Source organism: Mchenga conophoros, linkage group LG6, assembly GCF_057382185.1.
Source record: "Mchenga conophoros isolate Kocher_MC1m ecotype Shallow Benthic linkage group LG6, M_conophoros_male_GT1.1, whole genome shotgun sequence".
Taxonomy (NCBI): domain Eukaryota; kingdom Metazoa; phylum Chordata; class Actinopteri; order Cichliformes; family Cichlidae; genus Mchenga; species Mchenga conophoros.
In genome coordinates this window covers 14237336-14257297 of record NC_140531.1, presented here as the reverse complement: position 1 = coordinate 14257297, position 19962 = coordinate 14237336, and the positions used below count along the sequence as shown (strand labels likewise).

Here is a 19962-nt window from a genome sequence, read left to right as displayed (position 1 = left end):
ACAAAACACCAGAGTGCCTACACCCATCCACACCTCCGGTTTTGAAGGCTTCAGCTTTCACTCAATCAATCGACCAGCTGTCCAGCATCTCACCTGCACACTGCGCTGTGTGTGTGTGTTTGTGTAAAAAGCACAGGAGTTTGTGCCTCTGATAGAAACCTAAATTACATACCTCCTCCTCGCAGCACCTCCGTATAAACATATGCAGGCACAATATCTTCATCAGGATAATAACTATGACAAAAGGTTTTATTCTGCATCTTCCCTCGCTTGCACTCGTGAACGCGCACACACACACACACACACACTGCAGAGGAGCTAACGAGCTGTGCTTTTCTGCTGAGTTTGACACGTTAAGAAAGGAAGGGAATTAGACCAGCTGCTGAGTGTGTACTTGACTACCTGTGTGGGTGTGTGTGTCTGTGCATCTTTGTGTGTTTCCTCACCAGCCGTGATCGTATCCTTCTCCTTAGCGTTTAGTTCCTCCACCTCTGCTCTCCTGCGCAGCTCAAACCTACGTGCGTGTCCTTCTCGGGGTTTCCACAGCTCTTGGAGCAACAGCGGCTTTTCATTGTCCCCCAGCGCTCGCAAGCATTCAGTCCGCCACCCTCCTCCTTCTCCCCCACCGATCACGCCCCCTCCCTCGAAACGTCCGATCACATCACACAGGACATAAGAGTGGGCAGCATCCTTGTTGAGCGAGTAGCGCTCGAGTGCCTCTTTCACAAGTTCCTGCGCGCTGGAGCGTGGCGTGGCCAGGACGCTCTTGTAGTTGGCACCGGCGCAGATTTCGTCTCCGAAAATCTTCAACACGCCGGGGGCCGAGCTCTGAGTGGAGAGTTCAGCCGGGTCGTCAGCCGGCCGCTCCGGAGGCTCAGTGGTCGAGCGCCGGTCCCCTCGGGTGTTTGTTCCAGTGTCTGTAGGAACACGGTCTCTGTAGCTTAACGTACGGTACAGGACCTGGCAAACACACAAAACCAGTGAATGTACTGCAGGGCCACCCAGTGACAGGCATTATGTACAGTTTCTTCTTAAAAGGATCTGCATGTTTATCCAAGCTATTAAAAAACACACGTGTATGACTTTGGCTTTATGTTATCTCAGGAATAAACATCCTCATCAGCACACTGGATGAAGATGTGCTCACCACACGTTTTTAAGGCAGGCAGTGTGACTTGTCATAGCAAGAGAAGCACAGGTGACACAGTGACTTTGGCTCAGGTCCATCAAGCGCCCCGCCAAGTCACGACAGTGAGCCAGCATGCACAGTCACAAAATAAAGCACACCCATTTTTAATGGAGAGCTGAAATATCTCCTAATACAAAATAATAAAGATATTTAAGTAGTCAACTGTGCTGCATAAAGTCTCTGTAGTTGTTTATTTTACATGTGCTAAAAGTTTATGCAGTGTATTTCTTCCATGTTGGTCAGAATTTCTAGACATTTCTCGGTTATATAGTACAAAGCAGAGACTGATGAAGCAGAGAAAACCAGGCTGTATTTACAGATTTGGGGGTTGCCCTCTACAAGGTCGTCCTCTCATTAACATCTATGGTGCTCTTAGATTTTGCTCTCCATTCAAAGCTTCATTTTTATCCCTTGCACGTTTGCGACTTCACCACCGAGATCCTTTAAACCTTAAACTTTGCACTTGTCCTTAAAGTGCAGCTGTACACCAGCACCTAAAGAACAGAGGACCCTTCTTCGAGAATGCCACTGTTCACCTTTTGGACCGAAAAGACAGATGGTTTTGAAAGAGGAGTAAAGGAGTCCAGCTATGTCCACTGTGAACGACCATCACTGAGCAGAGGTGGTGGCCCAAAACGCCAGCTATCAGCCCCCTGCGATGTAGTCTTGAAATACCATCCCAGGTGACCTCAATAGGTCACATGATGGGTTGGCGACAAGGTCTCACAATGGTTTTAGCCTTAACCTCCAGTGATGGTAATGAACCAGGCCTTTTTTAGCACCTCACCCGATATGATGGTGTACATGATAAACAGAAGGCCAGCCGCCTTCTTTTTTAACCTTTTAAAGCCAACTGAATCATATTTGATGCATGTATTTTTTTAGACCTCTAAGCAAAGTGAAATTCACGATGAAGAGTTTTCACACATCGGAGGAGAATGCAGCTGGGATATAAGCTAAACTGACACTAAGTGTTCACGATACATCAAATAAGCAACCACTATTATTTCACTTTATTTGTTTTAATCAGTTATTTTGACCTCCGTTTTGAAGCTTTCTTCTGTGAGTATGTTTGTAAATGCCGAGTGTTTGTGCGTGAGTACCTGTGTGAAGGTCCTGCTCTGACGTTTCAAGCGGCTCTTGGACGGCAGGGACATACTCGCCCCAGAAGAAGAACCGTAGAACATGATGCTGCGGTTAGCTTCACAGACTCCACAACTGGTGAGTAAGAACACACACTTTTAGATGCTTTGTTCCTAATTTGATGCACAGGAATTAGATGTTTGACGTTGGGATGCACCGATCCGATATTTGGATCGAATATCCAGCCGATCTTGACTCAAAAACCTGGACTAGATATCAGTTCACTGGCCCGTTCTAAGGAGCCAGTCTATTCTTTTTAATTCTATCCTGGAACGAGTCAGCAGTAGTGCATCAATTTAAAGTCATTTCAAAGTTTTCTTTGCATGTTTGCTACAGTTTAACTCTTGCTGTGAAACTTGTATTGCACTTACAGTCAACATGACATATTGCTGTCAACTTGATTGCTATTGTTCCACTTCACCTGACACCAACCAGCTCCACACACACTTGTGAAGGAGATGCAGTCACAGTGAGACTGGGAGCAGGAAAAGCAGAAACTAGAGTAACCATAAATAACACCAGTACACAGTAAAGACTCTCACACTGAGCTACTAGTGCAAATAATAAAACCCTTTTTTTTTATTCTTCATTTTATTAACTTCTTAAAACTGTTTGAGCTTGAGGTTGCCTACATTTAAAAGAATGGCTCCCGGTGTCTTCATCACAGTGAGGAACACAGCTTATTAATCTAACACTGGTACTAAATTAGATCTGTATCTGTAGCAACTGTATCCGAAGATACCAGAAGGGAAGATAACAATATAATATCTGAAATGGAAATAGCTGGATCAGTGCATGCCTAATTTCCAAATTAAATGCACACAAATATGAGAAAAACATGCAATAACACTCGACATACAACTACATCAAACACATAATATCTGTAGCTGGTGACGATAAAGAAAATCTAAATGTATCCACTGTAAACAGACCATGAAGACAAAAACAAACACAAAACTCTCTCTGTGTGTGTGTGTGTGTGTGTGTGTGTGTGTGTGTGTGTGTGTGTGTGTGGTGAGTACCTTGATGCAGATAGTATTTTTGCCTCTATGTGCAGCAGCACAGTGTGTACAGCTGATTGTCATATGCTCTGCAATTCATTTCACTGTCACCTTTCACGCTGGAAAAATAAAACAGATGATGTTCAGGTCAAAGCTGAAGGATCCCATTCATCATTAACAGCCCGTCTACGTCCTCTGGGATTAAATAATACCGTCTGCTTTTAGCTTTTTAATAATTTCATTGAAAGCACTAAGCTGTTTTCACGTCAGACTCTTGACTATGGCTTGGTTGAAAAAAAAAAAAAAGGCCGACCAGGACTCTGGCTCTGTGCTGAAGGGGAACACTGAATACTGCAATGAAACTGCCTTTTTGAAAATCAAGCAGTGTCTGCAGTGGTTGTTATGTTTAACAAAATAAACGAATAAACACTTAATAGATTATTTTTGTGTAGATTATATAGTGTGCACAGCAAACAGACCCATATGGCACACAGAGTTTTCTCTCTGCAACTACTTGTTTTTTTAGTATATTAGAATAATGCTTTTTTGTGCATTTAATTTTTTTTAAATAAAACTAAATAAACTAACTAAATAAAACAATCACAGAACATAAATGACCTAAGGCTGACTACTTGGAAGCACATTTATTAATTTATTTATTTTTAATTTACAAAGAACAGAGTAAAGCAGCAAATCACCACATTGAAAGCCTAAAACCCGCACTTAAAAACACTGCTAAATTATTCAAATGGATTTTCTTTATTTTTATATTTAATTTGTATATATACAGTATTGTGCAAAAATCTTGAGCCAACCCTCTTTTGTTTATATTTTGCAGTTTTTCTTAAAAGTGGTCTTAATTGATGCAATTATGAAAACAGAAAAGTACCATCAGATTTTGATCCATCATGTAATACCATGACAATGATCCCAAACACACCATCAGTGCAGTAAAGTCATACTTGGATAGAAAAACACACAGTGGAACACTTTCAGTCATGGATTGGCCTCCCCAGAACCCGGACCTCAACATTATTGAAGCAGTGTGGGGATCATCTTGACAGAAAACAGAACAAAAAGCAGCCGACCTCCAAAGAAGAGCTTTGAATGTCGTTCAGGAAGCCTGGAGAAATATTGCTGAAGAAGAAATGACAAGAAAGCTTAACTAAGAGAGTTCAGGTTGTGTGACGAATAAAGGTGATCATACCAAATATTGACTTTAAAGCTGGGTGTTTTTGCTTCACTAACTGTATTTCCACGTTTGTTCAACACGTTTCAGTAAATCGTTGCACCTTTCCAAGCCAAATATAAAGAAATGAGCGGTGGCTCAGGACCTTCACCTCAGGACCCCTACCCTACCAACCAACCAAACAACCAAATCTTTTTAAAATACCCTACATCCTAAAAAGTCTGTTTCCCATCTATGCCCCTAAGGTGGGTCAGCTTCATTCGTACCTTTGCATGAACTCCTTTGACCGCTAGACCTGTAGTGAGGGGTCTCATCAGGAATCAGCTGCATCAGGTGAAAGCAGAACCTCATCCAACCCGTTTTAACTGCATCCCATTTACAACCATAAGTTCCTTTACTGCAGAAACATTTGGCAGGCAACCTAAAAGGTGTTGTTGTAGCTGACTGTGCAGGGACTGGTGGGATAACGTGACTATTTTAAATGCCAGCTAATCCATGGTAATCTGGCTACTTGGCTGCAGTTAACTCAATCCTACACGCAGAAAGAAACACACACAGAGGGAGGGGATACCTTTTCGCACTGGTAAATTGGGTTGCGTTTAGTAACCCAGGAGGTCGTGTTACATTTAGTAACCATGTCACACAGACTTGTGGTTGTCCTTGTCTTTACCAGCAGAAGGTCAGATTTAAGCAGTGCGCTAAGGAAAAAGCCCACGCCTACATCATAATATAGGACTAAACTTGTGACAGCCCGTTATTTACAGCCGGTCCGTCTGTTTACGACTTTGGATTCACTGGTCGTCAGTAGCAACCGCCGTGGCAACAAAAGGCAGGAGAAGATCCTCAGAAATTAATCCGCTGATGAGCCGTCAGGCGCGGCGCGGAAAACTCACAGCAGCCGATCTCTGACGGCAGCAGGTGCGTCTGTGTTACTGCGCGAGGTCGTTACACACAATTAATTATCAATTTATCTCAATGTTGTTTGGACATCTGCGCAACGCTCAACAAAGAGAGAGAGAAAGAAAACCTGTTTTTTACATATCGGGGAGCAGAAAGCAGCGACGCGTCTGCCTGTCAATAAAATAGGTCGCGGAAAAGTTGATGAGTGGTTCCAGCAGAGGCGAGCCCAGTCCCCCGGGGGCTCTGCCGGTGTCTGTGCGTTTGTACTCACGCTGTCTGCAGTGCGTGGCTCCATAGTGCTGGGGAATCCTTCCTGGTGTCTCTCTTATTCCCCTACCGTGCAGGAAAATCACAGGCTCTATAAATGGGGGGGGGGAACACCCAGCTCCCCTGCTCCGAGCGACACCCAGCCGTCCGGGGGTCCCACCCACATCCCCAAAACAGCCCGTTAACTTGGACGACAGCCAGCCGCTGTGGGCTCCTGCTCCCGTGCGTACATCTCCGCCGAGTGTCCAGCAATGCCCACAGCCTCCGGCAACCGCATTCCCACATCCACAGCGGTTCACTGCCGAGCCGTGACGGAAACAGCCGAGCCACACGCGATGCTTCACCTCGCTACACCTGCTCTGGCACCAGAGCGTGTAGAGGCGACTCCCCCTGGCGGACAGAGGCGGCACTAGCACGAACTACAACGGTAGATCCGAAGGAAACAACGTGGTCTTTTAACGCGTGGTTTTATATATTCCACTTAAAAAATAAAATAGGGTAATCGTCTTGATAATAGATCTGCAGTCGTGGAAAGTATTGCACCCTATATATAATATATAATAGAAATGATCGAATCCTTACTAAAATCCTTACCTTAAAATGACTTATACAACCCCAGATGAACATCAACATGAGATACTGCACAGTGTCATGATTTATTTACAAAATAAACACAAAAGCCAAAATTCTTGCTGTGGAATGATGGACTTCCCAGAGCAGTTCTTTCCTCTTAAGATTATCACTAATGTCTGTCCTTTCTGGCAGAGTAAGAGAACCCCTACTTTCATAGAGATGCTCACACTTGCTGGTGTTCAGTTAAGTACAGGGGTGGGCTTAAAAATTACCCCATTAGAAAACTGGGACTGCTGTGGGGGGCCACACCACACCAATAAGATTATAAAGAGATAAAATTATTATTGAGCAGAATAGAGTTCAGCCTATTGGTGCATTTGATTAGCGGCACCTGCCCCCACTTACCCTCTTAATTCATGTAGCCGCAGTATGGGTGCACTTACTTTTTCACACTCTTCTGCATAGTGTTGTAAATATTTTATTTTCTTATTGGATTTACCTAGTTTTAAGACCTTCTGTGGACCAGATTGTTTTTTATTATGTATCAACATGTAAAACCTCATAATTTCTGTACTTTGTTTTTTATTGTGACTGTATGTTTACCTTCTTTTTTCCCCCTTCTTCTGGTGTCTCATTTCCTCTCCTCATATGAGGCTAATTATATAAAATAAGTCTGCCTCAATTTATTTCAGTCTCCTTGAGAATGACTCTTGATTGAATTAAAGTGGTATGAAACAAGATCAAAGGACAGACTGGTCGCTATAATGTAGTTTAGATACATCTGGAGCTCATTTTGTAATATGTTTTTGGTGTAACAAAACTACTTGTGAAAATAACCTTTTTTTCTTACATGAGCTACAAAAAAGGTGAAACACTATAAAAAACGACATAAAAATGCATGAAAAAAGCTTTTTTATTACAAGAGAAATAGAAAAGATAAAAGCATTGTTGGCATCATATCGGCTTATCACAGCACAAAAAGCACCACAGACACAATAACCAATATGAAAACTAGAATAAGGGTGAGATAATATAATCAGTCCTGTAGGACGAGAAAGGAAACACCAGCAGGACTGAGAACAGAGTCAGCAGCTCCACAATCACAGAGCGTCTATAAATAATATACAGAGGGTCCACGAGGCTTCGCGGACGCTGTTATAAAGATCTTTACAAAGGCAGGTGGGGTGTATGTCTGAATGAGACACATACTGTAATCAAGACAAGACACACATCAAATCCTTTACTTTATCTCACCGCAGCCAGACCTGGCTTGGATACAAGACAAACTGTAAACTCTCTCAGTTGTTTGGTTCATCCCAGAGACTCGAGTAAACACTGAGAGCACGAATACTCCAGAGTAACTCTGTTTCAGTTTTAAATAAGATATCCACCGTGCGACAAACGCACTCCCCTTCATGCTAGGGTCTCAAATGTACAAAATGATAAAGTATTGTGTCACCCTCAGACTATTTTATCACTTTTATTCAAGGTTTGGTGTCATCGTGTTGTTTTTGGACCCTTCAGTATAGAATGAAGAATGATTATTAGATGTCTTGAGGCAACAGTGGCTACACAAACAAGGTGATATTATAAAATAACTTGTTTTCAGTCCAGTTTTGTGCTGGTTGTCAGTTTTTGTCCACTAGTTAGAGGCTTATCCTTAAAACACGTTGAGCGATAGAGGAAAAACTGAGCTGCGGTTTGGATCTGAATCCAGGTTTGTGTGTCGACCTCAACATTTAAAGGTAACGCTCACCTTATGCGTTACCTCATGACCTACTACACTTGCACGGGCAAATAAACAGCATTTCATAAGTGCTCATCACAGTGATGGATTTAACTCCAAATGCAAACTTTTGCAGAGTTTTGCAGCAAATTTAGGGGGTTGTGCAGCGTCGCTTAAAGTGTTATTGAAGTACAAACGACCTCCCCTCTGCCCTTAATGACCAGTTTTCACACCTTCTGACGACTACTAGCCCTGTAATGCTAAGTGTGTCATATCTAATACATCAGCTGTTGTGAGATTTTTTTAGTCAGTGTCAGTGTTTCTGCTTTTTGTTTTGTTTTTTTTGACAAATGATACAAATTAAAACTTTTGTCAGATTGTTCAATAAACTCTACTTTTTCAAAAAATTAAAAATTTCTGGCATTTATTTCATAGTTCAAACAGGCAGTTTCCAGGTTTTCCCAGGTAGCTACACAGGCAGATACGACCTGACTTCTGATGTACGCCCAGTCATTTTGTTCTATAAGCAGCCCTGAAACATGACAGAAAAGAGCTTTAAGGGTTACTGCTAGCGGGCTTTCAAGGGGTAAAGAGTCCAGGTGTAAAGATTTGAAATCTTTTCTATCCATTATGTAAATCCATATATGTAAAACTTGCAGAAAACTTCTGGGGCAGCTGTGAGTGAGCAGGTGAAGCTGTATGGGGAGGTGCCAGCATATAAATAAATAAATAAATAAATAAAATGCATTTATTTGCTTAGAGCTGCAAACAACCATAGCAGCTGCAGTGGTCCTTTTTAATGTGGCTTCCTTGGACTTTTAAGCCCAGATGATCCGACATACTGCAGTGAAACTATAATGAAAAAGTTTTTTTTGACAACCCTTAAATACCAGCTGCTTCGACCTTTTAAAATCCTCTCGCCACATTAATCACACTCTGCTTCGTCCTTTAAACCACGAAGCAGCACGTACAACTCGACGCTAAGAATACATACATGTTTCAGATATATTTTGATGTGTTCAAGGTACATGCATTCATGTGTAAACATAGACTCAGCCAGTTAGAGGCTTTGGATTCATGGTAGTCAGATAGTATAGGATACACACAGGCACAAACACTTGGGCAAACACACACACACGCGAGCACACGCGCGCGAGCACACACACACACACACGCACCTGAGATGCCTTTATTATCGGGCCAGATTGTTCAACAATACTATAGCTTCAGTTTCCTTTCAAGTGTGAAACATACATATATGGTAGTAGTGTGCTATCGGTTAACGGCAGTAAGTCTTCTGGCAGTGCTGAATCAGACAGTGGTTTGAGCTCCAACCATGTTGTAGCTATCAGCTGTTTTCCATTCGTTTAGGATGAAGACTGAGAAGATGATCGAGTAACACAACGAGAAGATCAGAAGAAAATATAGATGAAGTCGGCATGTACTGTATGTCTCTGATAAATACTGTATCTTCACGTACTAAACCTAATCGACAACAGTATTAGAATTCAGTGTTTATGCTCAAAAATCGAAAGTGTGGCGACTGGTATATGTGGAAGCACACGAGTAAAAGTCTCCAAGACTAAAACTACAAATATCTGAGTGTTAAACTTAAGAAAAAGAAAAAAACCTCTACGATCATGTTTAAAAAACTTCACAGGAAGTCACCGACTTAAGCAGCTATTGTTAAAATCATACAGAGTACTATGGTGTAGATAGCACATCTAATAACAATAGCAGTAATAATACTATCTAGAGCTCTGAATTGGGAATAGTAAATTACTGATGTTGCAGCCTGCTTAGTGTAATCAAACTAAAAACACTAAAATTAATCTCATGAGTCGAGTCTGCCAATTTTAATAGTGATCTTCCTCTTGACAAATAGACAATGCCCTCAATTCCGCTTCTGCACACTAAATCTGGGCGCGCACGGCACAGAGAGAAATCTCCGAGAATAGTGATTAACCCCTGAAACCAAAGTCCTGGAAAATACTGTTAGAAGTGTAAAACTAAAATGATCTTGGGGAGGGGGGGGGGGTCCCAGTTCAGGAGCTGCCAGCCTTGAAGTTCAGATTCACCATATTTATCCTTCATGTATACCAAACGTGATAATTAACCGCTAAATGGTGCATTTGATTGCCCTCTCAGCTCAGAACGTCAAGAGGTATTGCATCACTGGAGGTAACTGGATTCAGTTGGTCATCGGTTAGTAAGAATTAAATTAAAAAGGGTTGATTAACTTCCTGTCTAAAATTCAGACGGCAGAAGATCTGAATGAATAAAATACTGATACAGACACATGAGTTTTTTTCTGAGTTTTCCAAGAAGCGGGGAAGTGTTTCATGAATATTTTCCACACTGGGCTTTGCCTCAGACTGAATCAAAGCTGTCACATTAAGGTCTCACATCTTTGACTCCATCAGTCATTATCTAGGCCAGCTGTACTTCCTGTCCCAGATTCAAAGCTAAACAAGGAGAAGTACCTGCAAAACAAAGCAAAATTGCAAGACCTGCATGAATTAACTGTTGTCTTAAAACAGGGCTTAAAGTATTTCTTTGTGTTTCACACTGTGCTGTATTCCATTACATTATTTTATACTATTTCAGCACACTGATGTGATTTTATTTTATCCTCAAAGAAAAAGTAAAGTAGTTTAAATTGCTTTTTAAAGGTGCTATTTTTAGAAAAGTAGGAGTGTGAAGACGATGCAAAAGATTTAATTTGGATTTGGACCCGTTTTACCCATTCATTCACTGGCTGCTTGAAGGCAACTTTTTGGTGATAAACATGGAAATGTTAGACATTTCGAACTGATGAGAGGGACCTGAATGCACCATTAGTTTTGGTTTCTGTCACACTGAAAAGTGCATGTTTACCCCCACCCCCCACCCCCCATCCCCCCACCTTCAACATGAGGCAGCCCCTGAATGTGGACAGCCCCTCGTATCCGCTCAAAAACAGGAGTTACTTCCTGTGAGGTCAGTGCTGATGTCATCTGGAGGTGTGGACCTGGTGGTTGGGTGGCTGGGCGTAGAGGTACTTCCAGATGGCGTAGTAATGTATGGCCGCTCCCATAGCTACAAACATGTGCCAAATAGCGTGAGCGAATGGGACAATGCCGTCACTTTTGAAGAAGACTATCCCCAAACAGTAGCAGGCCCCGCCGACCAGCAGCTCACACAACCCGGACTGCTCCGGCTGAGAAGAGGCATTAAGTTTATTATTTTTAAACTGTTTAATGGGTCATTTTAAACCCAATCAAGCAGCAGAAAATGTGAGTGGCCTCACCATTGAGAGGATGACCAGGGCAGGAAAAACTCCCATCACTGTGTAGCAGATCAACTCCATGAGCTTATACCTATGACAGCAATGGGTTACTGAGCACAGGTGTTACTGAGCGTAAAGTTAGGCAATCTTAATAACAGCTTGGAAAAAGCTTAATCAATTTTAAAAGAAGTTTAAATATTTGACATACTAAGAAAATAAATATGTGAGCAGACCTCTCATGGAAGAAGAAGACGTAGGTGGTTCCAAAAGACGCCATGACCCAAACTAACCAGCGCATGTGACACGCCCAGGGACCCAGCTCTCGCAGGTTTAGCCTGTTGAAAAAATCAATCAATCAATCAAAAAAAATGCCATCTACACATGCAGTTTTGAAAAAATATCTCTGTCCACATGTAAACGCTAAAAATAAAAGGGAGGGAAAGACTAAACAGGGTTTTGTACCCTTACAAAACCTTAAGTACTTCAGTAAAGTTTTTGTTTTGCTGGAAAAGCAGCTAATTTTGAAACGCCTTCAGCATTTCAAATGTTAATTATTAAAGACAGTATTTTGATTGGTATAGAATCACAACTTAGGAATGAACAAAATGCATATAGCGTACATAAATTAAAAATTTTCAAAAAAGTAAATTTATTCAAAACCGACGTTGGGATTTGGGTTGTGACAGCGTCTGTGTTGAATGTAGAGGCGCCCGAGTGAACTTCGAACGCCTCTGTCGTTCTAAATGGAGGGACAATAATTGCTGTTTTACGTGTGTATACTTAGATATACACACGTAAAACTGCCGTAAAACTGCAGATAGTCAGAGTAACAGCAATGGTAGTTTGTCTATATCCACTATTTTAGAAATTAATGTCATGTAAACAATAACGTGGCGCACAGCGTCACGTCAAAAAAGGCACATACCTTTGACAATGCATGACGAAATCTCATGGATTCATCTTCTAATTGCAGATCTTTTAAAATACAGCATGATGTTTATTTTTTAAACTATTATTCCAATCAGCTCATAAAACAGGATATGCTTTGGCTAACTTGTCACTGATAAGATCCTAAGTTTGCAGTGTTTTCAGCAGTTTTAATTTCGCTGACCAATAATTTTCACCACCAACCTTTTTTTTCTTATGGTAAATGGATCTTATATAGCGCTTTTCTACTCTTCTGAGCACTCAAAGCGCTTTACACAACTTGTGCATTCACCCATTCACACAAGCACATTGTTCTTAGTGCTTTCTAAGTAGCATTCACACACTCATACTCCGATGGATGGATCGGAGAGCAATTTGGGGTTAGTATCTTGCCCAAGGATATTTGGCATGCAGACTAGGGGAAGCCAGGAATCGAACCACCAACCTTCCGATCAGTAGATGACCTGCTCTACCGCCTGAGCTACAGCCACCCTTATAAAAACAAGATAATAACTAAACAAAACAGAAACACAAAACAGGACAAAAACCAGGCTAAAACGTATTGACACTTTTGCCTCCAAATAAAAATGAGATGAAAATGAAAATCTTCTGATGACATGAAATCCAATCAGAACTAATGGACGCTTTGTAAACCGCGTAGAGCAGTTTTCACCGTTAACACCAATTTTAAGTCAGATCCACTTGCTTGTCACATTTGATTAAAAAGAAAATAAGGGGGGGGGGGGGGAGATAATAATAATGTCATCTTTTATTTACAGTCTATGTAACTTAATCATGACTGACAACAGGAGGGTGCATAGGTTTTCTCACAACGGACCCAGACTGAGGATTAGTTTCCTTGCAGTTAGCTCAACAAACACTCTCTGAGTGCCAGTTATTGGAAACACTATTTGCTATCTGTAATATGTGCTGGAGGTGGTGGTTGTTGGGGGTTCTGTGTTATGTCTGTTGCTGTTATGTTGATTTTAATCATCTTTTGTGTGTTTATTCATATTCAGAGCCCCTTGTACCACAAGTGTTGAAATGAGCTATATAAATAAAATTTGAATAATGTACTTACTTATATATACAGTTTACACACACCCACACACGCCTAGCAGGCTAGTTTGTTTACCAAGGGGCGTAGGAAGCAGCGATGAAGAAATAGATCACCATCCTGTCACACATGTGAAAACACTGCTCCACAGACCTGAAGAGGGAGCAGAAACAGCTCAGAAACGACTCAGTGACACTGTTTAGATATGAAACATCATTATTAAAAATGATATATTTAAAATAATCCAATGCATCACAGATATTGTGCTACAATGTATATATGTGGGTGTGTGTATATAAGTATATACCGTAAGTGGCTCTTCTTCCAGGCCACAGTGTGGAAGAGGGTGGAGATGATGAAGAGTGAGCTGAGCCCCGCCCCATACACCCAGGCTGACAGCCGCTCCCATTGGTCCTCTGACTGGAAGTGCAACACTGAGCTTCCCAGCAGGCTGGGGATTATCCACAACTAAATGAATTCATAGCATAAATGAAACATGAGGCACAAAGAGGCAGGCAGGCAGGACTGACTGTAAACACGAGCATGATGCTGCTGATGTTATGTAATGATGATTTTTCTTATTTTCACTGGGTTTAATGATCACTTTCTGTGTGTGTGTGTGTGTGTGTGTGTGTGTGTGTGTGTGTGTGTGTGTGTGTGTGTGTGTGTGTGTGTGTGCATTTACCGCATGCGTGGCACAATTGGCAGCATGCTCATATTCGGTGGGCTGGTATCTCTTGCTAGGAGGAACACGATTGTTCATATACCTGCAAATGATCACATTTATTAACAATTTTACTGTGCAATACTTAGCTGAAATTTATATAATAGTGTAATAACTAGGGTGGTAATGATGTGGTGATAATTCCAGTTAGTGACAACACAGTAAAATTTTGTTAACAGTTTGATAACCTGTGTGTATTAAAATGATCATTTCCCATTGCTCATCAATAGGCTATTGTATATTATCTTCTAATTATATGCATGAAGGTTAGTATTATGTGGTTATTATCTCCTTTTTCACACAGCAAGGTAGTTTGCTCCCAGTTATTACTCTTTTTAAATTCCACTGGCCTTCTGGGACCTGTCCAGTCTGGATTTAAAGCCAGGTATTAAAGTTATGGCTTTGAAACAATTTAATTCCCATCTTAAACACAGAGCCTTCCTTTCCTGTCTCCTGAGTTCACTCCTATTTTTTACGGAGTCCCCCAAGTGTCTGTTTTGGGTTCACTTTTCCTGGCTCTATAACTCCTCTTCTTGAATCCTTAATGGAAATCAAGAGCCAATTCATTCATTCTTAGTTCCTATAAATTGGGAGGTGCTTTTTCTCTTCCTTATAAACTGTGTCCCCTCTCTCTCTGTGTTAAGTCTCATGTGAAGAATCTGGATCCTGAGCTACATTTTAACAAACAAATTGTCATCTGTTGTCAAAACAGAGCTTTATCGTCAAATATTTCAAGTATTTTCTATTTAATCCTTACACAGAAAAAGTAATTCGAGCCTGTTGCCTGTTGTTATAATTTGCTGTATTGTGGTCTCCTTTAGAAGTTTCTATCTTGCCTCCAGTTACTTCAAAATGCTGCATCTAGACTTAACTGGTGCTAAGAAATTAGATCATATCATTCCCATAATGGCTTCACTACATTTTGTCCCTTTCCATTTAAGAATTAAATTCAAGATGTATAAATAGTTTTTAAAGCTCTCACTGGTCAGGCACTCACCTATATGATTTCTCTTATTCACCTTCACACAATCCCTCTTTTCTTAGATATAGTGACAAGCTCTGACTTCGTGTTCTCTGTTCTGGGCTCAAACAGATGGAAGGACTTTCTCAGTTGCATCCATCATCGTGGAACCAGCTTCCTGTGTTCATTGCAAGTGCTCCAATTATTGCCGTCTTTAAATCTGAAAACATAGCTGTATTTCATGGTATTCTTGGGTTCATAATCTGAAACTGGTGGTGGTTATTTTGTATTGCGGGCACATTTAAATTTGTGATCTTGTACTATTATTTTTGAAGTTTTTATTGTTTTGTGCAGCTCTTTGGACAGTTTTTTTAACTGTGCATTACAAATTTTTGATTATTACACCACTATTATCATGTTATTACTGAGCTGTACTATAAAGTGCTACCTTTCTTTTTATTACAGGCAGCAGCATTTATGCAAATGACACATTTCACATTTGCTCACATTTAAATGCTTCATCATCTTAACATCTACACTTAAAAATACATACAAACTGGGTCGCTCATTAACCGAAGCCAAAGGTCTCTATCATACAAATGGATCTGTTCAGACTTAGTGGTCATTTATGCAAATATGCAAAATTTGAATTTTAAGCAATATTGCTGTTTTGTAATTATTTACTCATTAACTTTACTCTTTCCTTTATAAGTAAATATAACAGAAACAGTACATGTAATTTGGCATTAAAAAAATTTCACACACACACTCCAAAAAATTCTCAGTCTGAATTTATGGCAATATTTAATGAAATATGTATTCTATAGAAATGGGTATTTCAGTTTAAGCTGTTAGGTGTTGTTTTGAAATATACCTCGGATGTTACTGGGGTTTATGGAGCACATGTTGCTTGCTTAAAGGTCAGTTTAAAAAAATAAAATAAAATTGGACTCTTTGCATAATCCATATTTCAATATGTTCCTTTTTTCCTTACACTTAACTCATCCTTTGACTGAAACAAGCTGTTCTCGCTTTACGCCAACTGTTTTCTAATAGACTGCTCCTCACAAGGTTTGAACAACAGGTGGGCGGGGCTTTGAGTCTAACAGCCAAGCCTGGGAGTGCGTCAGGATGATCAAATTAGGTTATCTACTCTCACTGACATGATACAGAATCAAGGGTAAAAAAAAGTCAGTCTGAAGCCTGAGCTATTGGCCAACATTTGTTGTACATACACTAATGTAATTATTTGAGGCTTTGTCCATGTTTGTAATGAGCATCTGGCATTGCAACAGAATTTATGTAACAAGAGTAATGGGTCCACTTTAATAGGACTTTGTAGAATTAAGCTGCAGACCATATTTACTGTGTATGATATTTAAACCCACTTGTATCTCAATGCTAACAATCCACCCCACCCTCTTGTTTCGCTTAGCAACGCTACTACATGCTTCAACTTGTTGCCATGACTGCCGTTGCCTGGCAACAGTGGGTAACCACAGAGCGACTGAAGCAGAGGTTTGATCTCTTTCAGAAACGGCTCACACATACAGCCATGCCCACATTTTCTCACATACACACGCACACTCCGATCTGTTCGTTTGATTGCGAACACTCAGTACAGAAACTCAAACAGTTCAGGAGGTAGCACCCTGACAGTGATGTCACTGTTGTCATGGAAACCACAGGCAGGGATTGTCCTCCCCTCTTCCCTACAACAGAAAACTCCTCGCTGCTTTCATCTTTCTTTCTTCGCCTCTCTTTCCTCCTCCCTCTCCCGTTCCCCCACCATGGCTCCTCTCTGCTTCCCAATGATGAAATTAACATGCAGGGAAGGCAAATGATGTCTTTGCAGACACACAAAATGTAAGCATGTGCACATCCACATGTTGTAAGTCGTAAGACATGAAAAAGAAGGAAAGGGAATACCGCTCAGAACCTCAAAGAATCCATTTGTTTTTATGAAATGCCCCCAACAGCTAATTATGCTGTCTATCTGAGGAGCTGTGCATGCATGCGGCTGCAGAAACAATACTTCTAAATAATCTAAAAAGAGGAATATCACAGCTGTGGGTATATGCGTGGTTGTTGTCAAAATGCTGATAAGACATTCATGATCCTTCATGAACATATATACACAAGGAGAACTAAAGAAAGATGATGTAAAAAGGATGGCAGCACCTTTCACTTCCCTTTCTCCTCCATTTGCTGCTTTGTTTTTCAGAGTGACACTCATTAGGAGCTATTAATACTAACCGGCCCAGCCCAGAAACACCCTCTTGTCCCAAATAAAAGACTTCCCCACCCTGTATCCAACACTGGCCTCACACTGTCTGGCTTACTCTCTGTAGTGCGCACACATACAAGTGTGTGTCAGTGCCAGGCCCAGCAGGCCTGGTCAGGTCATTAATGACTTTATCAAGCTGGCTGATAATTAGCAGGCCAGAGGCCAGGCAGAGGGACTCACTCATGGGGCAGAGCAGAGCTGTGGAAACCCCGTGACATCTCTGCGTCTCTGTGGTCTAAATGAACCATGAAGACCTCGGTCCAGTTAACACAGGACATGAATTAACACTGCTTTACTTCATGGGTCTTTGTGCTATTATGTAAATCTATAATAAAGTTAACATCCACACACTGCTGAAAACAGTTGCCATATAACTGTTTTTCTTTGTTATAGCACTGTAAATCAAACAGGTCTTGGATTAAATTAGACAGTATATAGATTAAAGAACCACAATGGTGATTAAAATCTGATCATTTAAGCTATATATCCTAGTAAACCTAACTGCAAAAAGCTGGGAAAATCTGATCTATCAGCTATTTCAAAACTTTTGAGATTACCCCCCGTCTTGTCACGCTAATACATCCAAAGGCCAAAAACATTTCTTTTTTAAACTGATACACAACATAGAGAAGCTGCAGTTAGTCACAGCTGTGAAGATAAACCACTGGAAATTTCATTCTGTTTTTTTTTTGTTAAGGCTCCTCTGACGTCTTGATTGAATCATTTAATCGTTTTGGTGTTTTCTTAGAAAAAGCCAGCCCGGGTCCTGTGGCAGGAAGTTGTGACGGGTACATGTTCGACAGCGCTTGAATGAATAAATGAATCTAGAAATGTTACATAACAAAAGTAACCACCACACGCTTCCTTAAAGTGCCCTGCATTGTGAAACAGCTAAAAATATATTTAGCTGTGATGTACTCATAAAAGACAACTGACATCATATCTGATTAAAAGAAGCAGCATGATAATTTCGCCTCAGCCCATAATGTGGCACACATGACTTCATGTGTGAGCTGTGGGAATTACAGTCTCTGCTCGCGAGATGGAACAAATACTACTCCCACAATTGCCTCAGTTGGCCTATTTTTTGAAGCAAATAATAATAATAATAAAGTATCTCTCTATATATACCTATGACTCTATTTTGGAAGCATTTTTTTTTAACATCAATTCAGTTTGGTTGGGTTTGGAGCTAAAAACAAGACCACTAAACATATAACTCAGAGTGTGGAAGTTGTAATGGACAGCGAACAGAACAGATGATCAGCTGATTCATAGCATAAAAGCAGTCAGCAGATTAGCAGAGCATGAGCTGAGAATGAAAATAATTCTGAGTTGCAACATTGGTCTACTTCGTTTGTCCTCGGGACAGCCTCAGCCTAGATCCAGTTGGCTTCTGTGTGCCAGATATTAAATAAAGTTGAAAAGGCTGAGGAAGAGGAGGGGGTGGCCTTTCCTCTGTGTCACAAAGATCACAGGGAAAGAGGAAAAAGGAAGAAGTAGCAAGATGAAGAGAAGGGGGAAGTGGCAGGTTGTGTGTTTGCTTAAAATAAAATAAGAAATAAAAGAAATCCTGAGCTTGAATATAGAAATTTGAAAAAGATACATCACTAATTATGAGACATGCAGAAAATACATATGAGTTATTTACAGCTGGTTCCCAATGAGCATCCTGGACCTCATCATCATCATCACTACCAAAAAGCAGCCTTTCTGTTCATCTCCAGTCTCTAACCGTATATTGAATGAGCTCACCCACCTTACAAGATTCATTTACAGAGGAAATAGGCAACAGTTGACGGCAGACAGACAGTGTGGCCAAAGCCTGAATCCCCCCTGTGAGTGATGGGCGAGTTGGCCGCCGATAATTGATTAGTTCAGCGTTCAGATCTGCAGCGAGGAGGTTTAATGGAAGGTAACGAGCACGTCGCCTTTTCACCGTCGTCGTCTTATCCACATCTCAAGCAGCACTGGGAGACGCATGCATCCCGACCCAGCCGCCTCCAGAGGGTCCAGTCCGGAAGTGTGGGCGTCAGTGGGGGGACGAGGGGATGAGTCTCAGTCGGTGCTGATGCTTGCTCGCTCTTTCTCTCTCTCTGTCTTTCTCTCTCTCTCCCCGCCGGTTCACCTCATCACGACTCGGTGAGGGGGGCTGTTCTTCATCACTGAAGGCTGCCACATCATTCTGTGATGAGGGGCTGATTCAGAGGCAAGTCGTGCCTGCAGTTCCTGCTGTGGTCTCTAGGTGGAGGCGCAGGCGCGCTCTCAGGGACTGGTATTATGTAATAAGGCGACGACGTTAACGCATCTAATTATCGAGTCAGAGGAGGATTATTTAAAGCGACACTCAGCTACGGCTCCTAGTCTGCGCGGCGTTTTACCAGGTATGAACAATATAACCCCGTGACGTCACTGTGATGTCATCTGGCTGGGTCTTCAGTCTTCCTTGAGACACATAGAGACTTTTGCTGCTAATATGTGGACTGTCGCTTTTTAATAAAGAACCAGATATCTTGAATATACAAGATTTTAATTACTGAATCTGAATGTAATTATAAAAACATCTCATTTATGTAATTTTCTGTTTCTGCGGCGGAATTAATGAGATATGCTACAGGAACCAAGTGGGGCAGAAATAGCTCCTCACACTGACACGTTTTTCAGTTATCTATTTATTTACTGGCAGCCCCTTACATACATTACAGGTCAGAATATCTCCCCCGTTGATGCTTCAGTCTTGACTATTTTAT

At 41.2% G+C, this 19962-nt stretch overlaps 2 protein-coding genes across 7 annotated transcripts in view; both read right to left on the bottom strand.

The window, feature by feature from the left end:
• Positions 1 to 5986, bottom strand: part of radil (Ras association and DIL domains) — a 31086-nt gene extending 25100 nt beyond the window's left edge. For 5 of the 6 annotated variants that reach the window (XM_085276335.1, XM_085276337.1, XM_085276338.1 and 2 more), the window contains exons 1-4: positions 5694 to 5986; positions 3355 to 3452; positions 2293 to 2407; positions 447 to 960 (exon numbers count right to left, since the gene is read on the bottom strand). In XM_085276335.1, coding sequence (XP_085132461.1) covers positions 447 to 960; positions 2293 to 2376 — 598 coding nt within the window. In that variant the 5' untranslated portion in view covers positions 2377 to 2407; positions 3355 to 3452; positions 5694 to 5986. Of the gene's footprint in view, positions 1 to 446; positions 961 to 2292; positions 2408 to 3354; positions 3453 to 4788 lie in introns of all 6 variants that reach the window. The other variant, XM_085276336.1, reaches the window with a different exon arrangement.
• Positions 5987 to 10910: 4924 nt separating this feature from the next.
• LOC146572304 (monocyte to macrophage differentiation factor 2-like) lies at positions 10911 to 19395 on the bottom strand. Its single transcript, XM_085276344.1, has 7 exons — positions 18972 to 19395; positions 13926 to 14007; positions 13548 to 13708; positions 13319 to 13393; positions 11490 to 11591; positions 11278 to 11347; positions 10911 to 11187 (listed from the first exon to the last, which is right to left on the bottom strand). The coding sequence occupies exons 1-7, from the start codon at positions 18983 to 18985 to the stop codon at positions 10981 to 10983; spliced, it is 711 nt and encodes a 236-aa protein (XP_085132470.1). The 5' UTR covers positions 18986 to 19395; the 3' UTR covers positions 10911 to 10980.
• Positions 19396 to 19962: the final 567 nt, after the last annotated feature.